Raw genomic sequence first — 12,997 nt, 5'->3', positions numbered from 1 at the left:
TTCGTGCCACCCTGAGCTGACTGCGTTCCCGGATACTAGGCTTCCCTGAAGCAGGCGGCATTCAGCCCTGGGCGGGCCCGGGCGTTTCCAGCTGCCCGGCTTTGGTGAAGGGGTGGCCTTCCGCCCTGAGCGAGCCGGGCATCCCAGCTGCCCAGCTTCATGGTCGTATATCATCCTTCTCCCCAAAGACCTGTTGTCAGTATATGTATTTCTTAAGGCCATATCTAAATGTGCTTGGTAACTAGTAAAATCCTCCAGGGGTTACAGTTTAAGTAACAAATTGTTCTGAGGGGCAGCAGCATGAATGCCTTGTATTTCTCATGTGATTGCTGTGGCTAGGACTTCTAGTACCATGTTAAATAAGTGGTGAATATGGACATCTCTGTCTTGTCTCTAATCATAGAGGGAGAACTGTCTGCTTTTCACCATTGAGTATGATGTTAGCTGTGGGTTTATTATGCTGAGTTGTGTACCCTCTAAACCTACTCTGCTGAAATCCATCCATTTCATGGTGTACTTTGTCAGATGCTTCTCTGTATTTGAGATGTTTATGGCTTTTGTCCTCTTGCTAATTGGTGCAATCCACTGATCAATTTCAGAATATTGAAACCACCCTTGCATCCTTGGAATAAAGCCTGCTTGATCTTGCTGAAGGATTTTTTTTTTTCCTGTATTGTTGAATGCCATTCGCTGTTATTTTATTGAGGGGAATTTTTGCAGCTGTGTTCATCAGACAAGTTAGCTTGTAATTTTTTTTCTACTATCTTCACTTTTGAGGTGAGGGTAGTGCTGGCCTCCTAGAATGAATTTGGAAGTTTACTATTTTTTTGGAATGGTGTTTGAAAGATAGCGATTAACTCTCCTTTGTGTTTGAAAGAATTCACTTGTGAATCCATCTAGTCCAATTTCGTTTGTTGGGAGGTTTTTGTTTTGTTTTTTGATTACTGATTCAATGTCATTACTAGTAATTAGTTTCTTCAAATTTTTTTCTTTTACTTTATTTTTTCTTTAGATTTTATCTATTTACTGAGCATAAGCAGGGGGATCAGCAGACCGAGGGAGAGGGAGAAGCTGTCTCCCCACTGAGCAGGAGCCCAATGAGGGGCTCGACCCAACCGTGGGATCAGGACCTGAGCTATCCAGGTGCCTGATGGGGCACCTCTTTTGACACTTTGAAAGTGAAGATGCAGACGTTCCCTGACCTATACCGGGGCCTCACCGGCTGCTGCCTGAAGACCTACTCCCAGGTGGGCTTCCGCGGCCTCTACAAGGGGACCAGCCCAGCGCTGATCGCCAACATGGCTGAGAACTCGGTCCTCTTCATGTGCTCCGGCTTCTGCCAACAGGTGGTGTGGAAGGTGGTTGGATTGGAGAAGCAGGCCAGGCTGAGGTGAGTTGTGGGCACTAACACTTTCTTCCTTTGTTTATAAAGAAAATGTTGTTGCCCAGTCAAAATTTGTATGATACCTTATGGGAAGTGTGTTTCCTTTTTTAAAAATAACCACATTGTTTCTGATTGTGAAGTTGTCATGTAAAACTTGTAGAAGGCTGGTCAGTAATGCACCATAAATAAGGAGGTGCCCTTACGTGCTGCTGTTCTTCAGGAAGTTGCTTTTCAGATGCCCTGGTGGTACTGCTTCTCTTGTGGGCACCAGGGCTGGACGGGAGCCACAGGTGCAACTTGTGAGCCGAGCTTTGGGTTCCCCTTCATCAGAGTGCAGAGGACTGGAAGAAGCTGCCTGAGCCAGACAGGGTGGAGAGCAACTTGGAATTTTAGGAGGAGCTGGAAGCGTCTGTGAAGATGCGGATGGACTGACTCTTTGGCCAAGTCAGCCCAAACATCAGACTTCGGCTTGTGCTGCGTCCTCCCTTGCATATTTATTTACACAGAGACCATAGAGGATTCAGGAACCACTGGCATGTGTAGCCCTCCCTTTTTTGAACGTTGATTTATTTTAAGTCATTAAAAATTGTATCAGGTTCATGGTTGGGCAGAAGCCGTATGGGCTGTTTCGGTAGGAACTGGAAACCCATTTGCAACTCCGGTCCCACCGGACTATAGGCCCCTTCTGTGCAGAAGTGTTCTCTGGAGACGCCTAGTGATCTCAAAGACGTGCCCTTTTGTTCGCAGGAGTTTTGTCTTCATGGATGGAACGTGTTTTTTAATAGCTTGGGACTGGGTGGAATGACCCAGGGAGATAGCATCTGAAAAGGGCTGCACATGGATTCCAGGACCTTCCACACAGAAGGGGTCATGAAGAGGAGGAGGAAGTAAAGAAATTAGCAGAAGAGAAACCAGGAGAGTGTGGGATCTCATGCTAGAGACTGACAGAAAGAACACTGTAGCGACTGTCACTCTTCCTGCTAGAGGGGGAATCCTTCTCTGGGACAAGATGGGAAGTTTAGGTCCCCTCCGACATTCCCAGAGGAGGATGCCTTATGGAGAAGATGGAGGTAGGAAGCAGCCACATGAGGTCCTGGAGGAAGTCCTACAGCCAAGAAGCCATTCTGTTTCATGTGGTCTCACCCCGTACCCTCCTCTCCAATCCTGGTGAGGCAGGAGGGAGCTGCGTCTTCATCGCACAGAACGAACAGTGTTTGCTTATTACCTGGCAGGGAATGGCCACCTTAGAGTTGATGGAGCTGGAGCACCCACACCTGTCCTGTTTTGTTCATCCCTTCTCATGATCTGTGAGAGCAGCAGAGCCCCTACTGTTCTGTTTAAAGGTGGGGACTCCCATTTGCAGATACTGGCTTAGGACCCTATTACTTGAGCTCATAACTGAGCACAGGACCGAGTCCCTGTCCAGTACTCTTGCCGTAAGACCAGAGTCGGAGAACTGGACTGTGTTAGGATTCAGGTCTAAAGCAAGACCTGGTCAGTAGAGGCAATGAAAGGAAAGCCCTGCTTGGAAGAGCCTACGATGAATTTCAGCAATGATACTGTAAATATTTGCATGTCTTTGGCTTGAATGCCTCCCCGAGTTCAGTTCTCTTTTGACCTTTGTCCACATGGGGTCCTAACAGCAGGAGGGTTCAGGTACAGGTTTGTTGAATGGGTGATAAGCAGCCGATTCTTACCAAATCCCATCCTGTGCCTGCTGTGGTTTCAGTTCTGGGTCTAACGCCTCTCCTGCAGGTGCAGCCTGGGCCCCGAGTGCCTCACTGGGCGCCCAGGTAGGGGAGAGGACTCAAAGTCCACTGCAGGTGTGCTTTGACCTTGCTGTTGCACTAGAACAGCGTGCTCATACTCAGGCTGCCGACTCTTGGGCTGAAGGGCTTCCACACCGATCGATGCCATCTTTGTTCCCGCAAACCTGGCTGTTCTGGCTGCTGGTCAGCAAATTGATGAAGGGTGCCCAAGGGAAATGAAGCCTGGATCTGCCTGCTGGCTGAAAGACTGCAGAAGCCACCTGAAGCATTGGTCTTGACAGTCCGCTGAGTAGGTGTGAACCATGTTGGACAGTTTCCATTCGCTAGAAGCTGAGCGCCAGCAGAGTTGCATGTCGCCGGGTAATGGCCTCATACCCGATTCTCTGAAATGAGAAGCAAGTCTGGAACACAAGCAGGGTCTCCCTCCTGGAAGAAAGCCTCGCTCCCCACCAACGCTTCTGGAAGCAGACAGGCTTGGGCCCGCCCTCCATCTGCCCATGGCCCCAATGCCAGGTCACCGGGGACCAGAAGGTTGGGGCTGAGATTGGAGGCAGCCCTTGATTTTCTCTTCCTGTCTGATGTCCGTTTGTGTGACTGTTTAACGGAACCCCCCGACAGTCGCATGTGCTCGGTCTGTAAGGCTTTTGCTCACGGTTTGGGGAAAGCTTGGGAGGGGATCTCCGTAGCTGGGGAGGGGGTTGCCTCACGGGGGTGTGGCATCCTGGTGGTTAGGTGACGCAGGCTGCTGGCTTAACAGGTGAGAGTCAGGGAGCCAGTCGTCCTGTGAGCAGCTCACTCTTCCTGCCCAGTCCCGGGTGCCAGCAGAGCTCTTGTGACCGAACACAGTTCTCTATCAATACACACTTTAATGATATTTCCTAGCTGTTGGATAGTTCAGGTGAGAACAGTTGTCCTAAAGTAATAGGATCTGTGCTTCTCTGAGATTTCCTACCTGCAGAAGCCTCATTTTCAGAATTTGGGACCCTGAGTTTCTAGAATCAGCCATTCCCTGCCTGCCCAGGGTTGAGCCAAGCCTGCCACAGGGGTGGAAGTGCCAGCCTCATCCCCAGCCCCCCATTTCCCCAGCCCTAAGCACAGCTCCCTGTCTCCCTACAGCACAGTCTGGTCCGTGATGAAGAGCGTCCTCAGGAAGGACGGCGCCTTGGGCTTCTACCACGGCCTCTCCAGCACCTTACTCCGAGAGGTGCCCGGCTATTTCCTCTTCTTTGGCGGCTCCGAGCTGAGCAGGTCGTTTTTTGCATCAGGAAGATCGAAGGATGAGCTAGGTAAGCATTTGGCTGGGCTGGGCCGGGCCGGGCCCCACACTAGCCTGCTTATTGCAGAGGCTATGGGGGTCTGCTAGGCACGGAGGTTTCTGGAGGCTTGGAAAGGACCTTGGCACCTTCCTCTGGGTGCACTCATGTCCTTGCCACGAGGGTGAAGCTGTGCATCCCAGACTTCTTTACTGGAGTAACATTTTAGGGGAGAATATAGAAATTACTTTCCTGTGGGAAATCACCTGTAAAGCATTTTGCAATAAGCATAAAACTTGGTAACAAATCTTGAGTGTGTTTCCAGAGGACTGAAAAGTGTCATTCTTTCTAGCTTGTGCTGTGTACCTGCTTGACGCAATCATGTCAGTGTTTGGCTTGCATGAATGATTACTTGTTAATTCTCAAACACATCACTTCAGTGTTTTTGGCTTATTCTGGGGTTAGGCACGCTCCCAGGCTTAACTGTCGTGTTTAATAACACAACTTTGGCTTTCATGGTAAAGGAAGGATCAGGGCTGTGGGGCATTAACATAATGAAATACTACAGACTGAGAGGGTTGGAAAAAAACATGACCTGTGTTTCAGTGGCCACTGTTCTCATTCCCATGGGGGGGGGGGGGCGGGTTGCCATGTTGCTGAGGGCCTGCTGGTTCTGTGTGGGCCAGTCCTTCGGAGGGCAGGCCAGGAGGGCCACAGCGCCACAGTGACCAGCACTGATATGGTCCTGTGATGTGGGGCAGACCCAGAGTGCCACATGGGACCTTGTGTCCTCTGAGCAGAGAGCCCAAAGGGGGCTTGATCCCTGAGATCAGGACCTGCACTGAAGACAGATGCCTTACTGACTGAGCCACAGGTGCCCGAAGTATCAGCATTTTTATTTGCATCTACCTGCACCCACTACCACCTTGACCTCTGGAAATGCTGTCCTTGAGACAAAAATGCTGTTGGCTGCTTTCCTCCTCCAGGCCCTGTCCCTTTGATGTTAAGCGGTGGAGTTGGTGGGATCTGCCTCTGGCTTGCTGTATACCCAGTGGATTGCGTCAAATCCAGAATTCAAGTTCTTTCCATGTCTGGAAAACAGGCAGGATTTATCGGAACCTTTATAAGCATTGTGAAAAATGAAGGTGAGTCTGCTCATTGCAGAAATGGAGTGGGTATGTCTAGACCGGTCATTTCGCTGTAACCCTCGTGGAGGTCGATCTCGTGTGTGTGGTTGCTCTCTTCCCCTGCCCCCTGTCCTTCTTCTAGCGCCCCTGCCTTAGCTTGCTTCCATTCTCCAGAATGTTTGCTGTCCTTGTTCCTCGCTTCTGGGCCAGGATTCTTTGTTCTAAATAGCCCGGAGGGAACTTTAAAACTCCAGATTGTGCCTAAGGGGACAAATGCTTGGAAGTCAGCACCCCTTGTTCTATAGAGTATAGATAGTATCAGAAAAGGATCTCTAACAGAACCACTAAAGGATTTAAAAGAACTTGCTGCAAGTCCGTAATGCTCAGACTTCCTGATGGTGATTGGCTCTGAATTTTGAGAGTTAACGTAGGAGTATCAAGATTTTCTAGGAGATGTTTGTATAATGCCCGGATCGTGCCTCTGGTTTGTAGTGACCTGTCCTTTCAGCATCTGCTCTACATCTTCCACCTCGGGATGTGAACTTCTTGGGCTGGATTTTGCGAGAGAGCGGCCACAGGGTGTGGAAACGGTTCAGTTCATACTCCAGAGTTGCATAAAGCCTCGTAGTTGCACAGAGCCCTACGCCTCCCTCATCCACTTGGATCTTCATAACAGTCTGGGCAGTGCCAGCTGTGGACACAGGACTGTGCGTTTGGCCCAGTGTCTTGTGATCCTTGTCCTCCCGAATGAATCTGTGAGGCTGCTGCCCTCCTGTATTTTGGGGCTGCTTCTCTCTGCCCAGGTGAGGCCTCGCGCTGCCCGGTCCATGTACCAGGAGCGAGTCCAGGACTCGTGTGTGGTACCTGAGCATTGCCAAGATTTGCTGGAACACTGGATGCCTGGCCTCGTTGCCGTGAGCCTCCCTCCTTCCCGTTCGTCCAGGACACCTGGACAGAAGCCCTTCCGTCCCTTGTCGGTATTCAGTGTGTTGTCTGGATCTGTCGGTGTCCAGCCCCTGGGCTCTGCGGCTTCATAGGGTCTCTCTGAGAAGGGGCATCTCAGCCTTTGATCACTTCTTGTCTTCTAGGAATAACGGCCTTATATTCTGGACTGAAACCCACAATGATCCGAGCGTTCCCTGCCAATGGGGCGCTCTTTTTGGCCTATGAATACAGCAGGAAGCTGATGATGAGCCAGTTCGAAGCCTACTGAAGTGTCCTGGCAAAACGAGGTCCAAGTCTAGGCACGTGACCATGACAGTTCCTCTCAGGGTTTCACGGAGTACAAGACCAATGGGGAATTATTTTGGTTTCATAGGAGTTCTATTTTTTGGTCTTCCCTTATTCTCTAAATCTTAAGCTTTGTGAAAAGGGCCTCCATTTTATCCTATTAATTTCTGCCCATAATCATACTGAAATTGAACTCAGTTGCTGCTCTTGGACTTGGTGGGACATTTAGGGTGAGCCGCCGGCCTTGCACAGGATCTGAAAGGCTAAAAATAGTTCTCTCGGGACTTTGCATAAACCTGTATGTGTCCGTGCAGCTTGCATGGTTACATGTTAGAAAGGCGTCATTTGGTTCCATGTTTAATTCTCAGAACTCACCAGAAAAACTCTGAGGTAACCATGTTTCATGAAGATGACTATGAGTGATTCCTTACTCTAGATGTAGGCTCTCATTTAGAACCTTAGTACATGCACTGTGCTAAGTGGCTGAAGTTCAGTTTTTCTGTGGTGCTTGACAACTGAACTATCTGTGTAGATTTTGTAGAGGAGAACATATCCGCAAACTGTTGTGGCTTCCATGTTCACGATTTAAGTAAGGAGTAAGCCTCTTGGACTTTCTCAAGATGTTGTACTGTTAAAATAGTGCCATTCACTTCCTAGGTGGGATCATCTTGACCCCTGACACATTGTGAGGTGTGGTGAGAGCAGCACGCCCCTCACCTGTGCCAGCTCCCCTTCTCTTCCAAAGAACTCCGCCTCTGCTGGGCCTTAGGTTGAGGGAGGTACTGAGGGGAGGGGGCCCTGCTGCTGTGCTTTGTGAAGGCCCATGACCGCCAGCAGGCCTGCTCTTCCGTCTCTGGGTCCTGGCCTGGGTAGGATTGCAGATTATTTCTTTGGACCGTCTTTGGCCTGCTGATGCACTTTGGCCCACTCACTCACTCACTGCCTTCACCGACCAGAAACCCTTCCCGGGAGCAGAGTGCCAAAGCCAAGAGAAGCCCTTGTTCCCTGTCTGGTGCCTGAAGGACAGTGCTCGCGGGCAAGGTCCTCTTTCAGATGGAACTGGACAGAACCGAGGGCTTGTCCTCCACAGTGAGTGATGTTGGGGTGACACCTTTGTTTACATTTATCTCAGGATCGCTAACTGCCATGTTTCTTATTGGGTTGGAGCCTTTTACATTTGGTACTGGCAGTCCGTGGATTTTCAGGATTATATATAGGGAGTGACTTTACAAAGCAATGAAACAAGCCATGTAATTTTATTAAGCTATGCCATACGAATGCACTAACCACCACCACACTCCAGGTCACCTGGTGGAAGAGGGTCCCTTCTTGTCCCCACTTAGGCAAGCCTCATCATAACGTGCTGCTCCAAGACCAGCAAGGGCTCTCTCAGAAACCATTGTTCTTAAGCAGGCTGACTCTGCTAACATCTGTCCCGTGTGTGTCTGTCCTTGTTGGCACAGTGTCCCCCTCGAGTGAAACCTCTGGTTTCCTGAAGCTTTTTGTTCTCTGCAGAGGCTCTGTGCTAACTCTAGCCCACGCGCCAGAACCCAGAGGGTCGGGGCAGTGAGCAGCTGCTCTTTCTGTATACTGCAGCTGTGCAAGTTGGCCCACCAGCAGCATTCTTCTTCTGCCTGGTTGTGTGGATGGGGTTGATGTAGCAGGAAACTGTTCTATTTTTTAAAAATAGCTATATTTCCTATTATGTTTTGGATAATTCTATTCCAGGGTAGTCCGATCTATTTGAAAAAAAAATATATATATATATATCATTCTGATGTACCATGATGTAAGATTCTCGACTTGTTCAAGGAAGTATTTATGTCAGGATGTAAGGAGGCAAGCCTGTAAATTGTCCTTATGTGAGCAAGCACAAGAGTGTAGCAACTCAATGGCCAGGAATTTGGATGCATCTTGGAGGGTTAGGGAAGAGGAACCCTAACTGTAATCTTCTTTCAAAAAGGAAGTCTTGAAAATTGGGGTTTGCTTCCTTAGTGCCAGCTAAGTATCTACCCCCCACCCCTGCCCCCTGTCCATAAGTCTGCCACCTGGTCTGCCCCTCTGGCTTATGGCTGCATGCATGTTCAAGGGAACAGTACAAACTGTTTAGCGGCAACATGTGTTTCTGTAACACGAATTACAGCAAGTAATGTAGTCAGCGCTTTTTCCTAAAGAGCCTTTAGATGGGCTGTTGCACTGGTAGCTGAGACCCTTTGAGGGCTGTTTGGAGGGAAAAAGAGCACCTGCATCCAGGCATGTTCATAAATAAGGATATATTTTATTTATATAATATATAAATATATAAGCATATACATAATGACGTTAAGGTACTTAGAATAAAAAAACAACATACAGCAACGAAGAGCATAGGATTCCCTGTGGACACTGGACTAACCAGTGTTTGTAGTGAAAAAATGATCTTCATAGAGTTCCCTACATTTACATGAAGTTGGCTGGGAGCAGAGTCTGTGTCAGGGGCTGTACTTTAATAGGCAGACATTTCCTTTGACTTCACGGTGATGTTACAAAGAGAAAGAATCTGCTGTAACGTCTGCTTATGTTTACCCAGATTCTCTTGTCCTCCAAGGACTGACTATGTAATTGAAGCTTGTATCACAAGCTCAGCGGGGACTGTTTATAGGAACGGTCCTATGGGCTCAAGCCTCGTACTTGTGCCAATCAGAGGTTTGTTAAATAGCTTAGAAATGACCTCTTTAATCTGACATTACACATGTGAAAGCAGGGACTACTTACCCAAAAATACATAATAAACCTCACGCAATATTGTGAGGAATCATTTTAAATGTTATTTTGATATGAAAGTTCTTTTAAACTCTTAACTTTGGCACACAGTCCCCAGGAACAGTAGTTCTCTCAACTCTGGCATACCTCCTTCAGGAAAGAAAAAGGACCACTAACCTTTTATAATGTATATACTTAAGGTGTCAAAAATGTGTATGTAAATGTACTGTAAGTATACATGCATGGAAGGAGGGTTAGGAGACCTTAATGTGTGGCAGGGATGGTGGAGAACAGGATTCTAGTATCTCACTTCATCAAAATACAGCTCGACTGCAAACTCCTCATGTAGATTTTCCATGTTTTTTTTTTTTTTTTTTTAATGGGCATTATCGATTTCATTTCGTGGAAGGTAAAGCCTAGGAAAGAAGAAACATGTTTCAAGCACAGAAGGCTAACCAGGGTTAGTCTTAGTCCCTCTCCTGTGCCTCAGTTGGCACATACAAGTGGAAGGGCTTGGTAACATCTGGGATGGCCAATGTTGGGGCAGTCAGTAAGGCTGTTTGTAATTCCCGAAATGCTCCTTCTGCCTCAGCTGTCCACTCTACCATAGTGAGTCCTCCCTTAGTTCACAGAGAGGTCGCACCATCTCTGCGAACCGCGGTATCCACAGCTTGCAGCAGCCGACCGTCCCAAGGAACTCCTTCATGGAGACCGAAGCCTAAATAAGTGGCGTGGCTCTGACAGAGCTGTGTTTGTATTGCTGACCCCCGATACCCTTTTCCCTGCAGAGTCTGCAAGAGAGCTCTTGTCCCCCACAAGCAAGACCCATAGTCCTCAGTGGCTATTTCTACTATTCCCACTAACTCAGTCCTCCTTCAAGTACTAGAGAACTAGAATTCTAGAGAACTTCCAGACTCAGGAACGAATTTTTAGATAGCGAAGAAGTTTCTCTGGAATAATAATCTTCAGTTAGTAAAAAAAAAAAAGATTTCCCAGTTTAGTCACTGGAAAGTTATTTTGAAATGGGAGACTATTGATTTTGTTTTTTAAAGATTTTATTTATTTATTTGACAGAGATCACAAGTAGGCAGAGAGGCATGCAGAGAGAGAGGGAGAAGCAGGCTCCCTGCCTAGCAGAGAGCAGAGAGCCAGATGTGGGGCTGGATCCCCAGACCCTGGGATCGTGACCTGAGCTGAAGGCAGAGGCTTTAACCCACTGAGACACCCAGGTACCCCTTAAATAGTATTTTTAATCTTATATTTAGCTTATGACAAATGAGAGTATTTGCCATTGTCATTACTCTGAACATGAGTGTGTAACTTCTGCTGAGAAGTCACAAAGTGTACAAGTGTTACTCTTTACATAACAAATTTCTCAGCATCAGTGGTTTTGTTTTCCTATTGAAATCATCAAGCAGAACTGCCAACAACTAACAGTGTTGATCAAGTTAAAGTTTGTGCCCCCCTCCATCCCCTGCTTGCTCCCCGTTATGGGAGAATCTGTTCAGTAGTGAAATGGTATGTGTGTGGAAGCAAGTGACCTCGGTGGTTCCCATACCAGATGGCTCCCCTTTGATCCCTGAAGCCGGTCTGAACACTCGCTCAGTCAGTGGTCCGAAGCAGGAGCTCCACTACAAGAAGTACTGGCCTGGGCAGTGTTTCTTAATTTTGTGATTTTCAAGGGCCATGAGATGAAAACTCTCTCATGTGTGGGTATTCTTGTCATTAATACTGACAGTCAACTATCAGTGTAACTGCTGCTTGTAGAAATGGATGAGGTCTTTGGACATAAAGTGGCATCGGTCTCCGGTCAGCACGATGTAAACTAGGTTGGAGGACTATTGTCTAATTTATATAGTAAAAAACCACCTTTCCTTAAATTTTGATAGGAATGGCAAGAAAAAGCCATTTCTTAAAGTATCCTTTGTGTCGTGAGCGGAGGGTTATAGAGGTTAAGTGCTGTGTGTCTAACGGCTCTAATTGTTCACCATATATAGAAAGGAGGGAAAAGGAGGAATTTTAATCTCTTTGGAATTAGTTTTTAGTATCATTTTTACTACGAAAGTTAACTTTTTTTTTTTTTAATTTTAGGATCTTCCTAAATATGACAACTGTCCATTTTTCTTTTGGTTCCATACATCTTTTGTACAAAATAACAGGTATGGCTCTAGTAGAAATGGCTTAATCTCCAAGATCTGTGTAAGGCAGAATCGCACTCCTGCCCTCAATTTATAGAAACCAAGAAATCCTCAAGTCCCCCATTCTTCATTATGTAAAATATAGGGTTAGTGTTGAGAACCACTGTGGCCTTATCCTCAAAGTCCATGGATTGTCATGCTGTTTCCGCATCATGAATGATCTCTGAATGTTCACACGGAACTCAGAACCGTAACCCTAGCTAATGGGTGGATAAATGGAGAAGTTCAGTTTGCTCTTTGCGGCTTCCTGGATTTATCATTTACACTTGGTCTCAGAGTGCAGCCATTACACATATAATTAAATGTGAATCATTGTTTCTATTAACTTGGAATACTGTTTACATTTTTAAAAGGCCAACATGTTTGGAGGGTATGGTACTGCACTGCTGAAAAGTGAAATATTCCCTTTTCCTTCAGAATTTAAATGTCACTGTTGAACGTGTGTCATTTGATTTGCAGATGCCGGGACACACTACGAAGCTCAGTTTTAAAGTTGGCATTCACATTCAAAAAACAGTATGTGATTTGTTGGGCCCCAAGAGGCTAAGATGGCGCCGGGTGGCCTTCTCTTCCGGATCGGGAACCCACATGGCCGACCACAAAGGCGCCAAAGTGGCGGTTTCGGTTTCCCATCAGTTTCATTTCCCGCGAGCCTCCACCCCCTGCAGGGCGTGTCTCTCCCAATTCCCGCCGACAGGGCACATCCCCATTGGCCCCCACTTTGCTGACCTCACTTCCCTTCCCTCACCCCATATAAGCCGCTGCCCTGCTCAATAAAGCGAGATCCTGCTTCGACAGACCTCTCGAGCCTGGTGTCGTTCCTCTGCGCGTTCCGGGTTCGCAACACTCACCATCCCGCTCAGCCCCTAGTGGGGGTCTCCGGCCGGCCCAGCGACGCGCCCCACAGTGATTGGTCATGTTTTATTAAAAAGGTGCTTGCTGATGGTCTCATAGGCCTTGTTCATAGCCAACTACTGGATGGAGTGACCAAAGATTGGCCATGTTTCTGGAATGAAGGACTTTGGGGCTATCCTGAGTATTTCTTTGTAACTGATTGGCCCTTGCACAGTAGTGCAAGTGTGTGTGCAAGGATTTGTATACACGAGGAGCTCTGAAAGAGAACGCTCTGCAGACTGGGTGGTGTGGGGGAGGGAGAGGAAAGACATGGAACACATGAAAAAGAAATGAGAGTGTTGAGTCCCAAGGGCCAGAAGGCACCCCGTCTACCTGGAATGGAGTCTGTAGGTCAAGTTACTGAAGGAAACAAGCTCAGGTCTCAGGTAGGATAGGAAAA

At 47.6% G+C, this 12,997-nt stretch overlaps 1 protein-coding gene across 14 annotated transcripts in view; it reads left to right on the top strand.

Moving 5' to 3' along the window:
• LOC123392229 (mitochondrial ornithine transporter 1-like) overlaps positions 1-12,502 on the top strand; it is a 43,950-nt gene extending 31,448 nt beyond the window's left edge. For 7 of the 14 annotated variants that reach the window (XR_006606927.1, XR_006606926.1, XR_006606931.1 and 4 more), the window contains 5 exons: positions 1,013-1,390; positions 4,270-4,439; positions 5,393-5,551; positions 6,622-7,852; positions 11,597-12,502. Coding sequence is in view for 3 of the 14 variants with exons in the window: in XM_045080546.1 (XP_044936481.1) it covers positions 1,185-1,390; positions 4,270-4,439; positions 5,393-5,551; positions 6,622-6,746 (660 nt within the window). In the remaining 11 variants the exon portion in view is untranslated. Of the gene's footprint in view, positions 1-1,012; positions 1,391-4,269; positions 4,440-5,392; positions 5,552-6,621; positions 7,853-10,579; positions 10,628-11,596 lie in introns of those variants that run through there. The other 7 variants (XR_006606935.1, XR_006606929.1, XR_006606928.1 and 4 more) reach the window with 7 other exon arrangements.
• The last annotated feature ends 495 nt before the right edge of the window (positions 12,503-12,997 follow it).

The sequence above is a fragment of the Mustela putorius genome, unplaced genomic scaffold (genome assembly GCF_011764305.1).
Source record: "Mustela putorius furo isolate JIRA1106 unplaced genomic scaffold, ASM1176430v1.1 tig00000461_pilon_pilon_pilon, whole genome shotgun sequence".
In the NCBI taxonomy this organism is placed as follows: Eukaryota; Metazoa; Chordata; class Mammalia; order Carnivora; family Mustelidae; genus Mustela; species Mustela putorius.
Note: the sequence above shows the minus strand (reverse complement) of the source record. Positions and strands in the feature narration are given on the sequence as shown.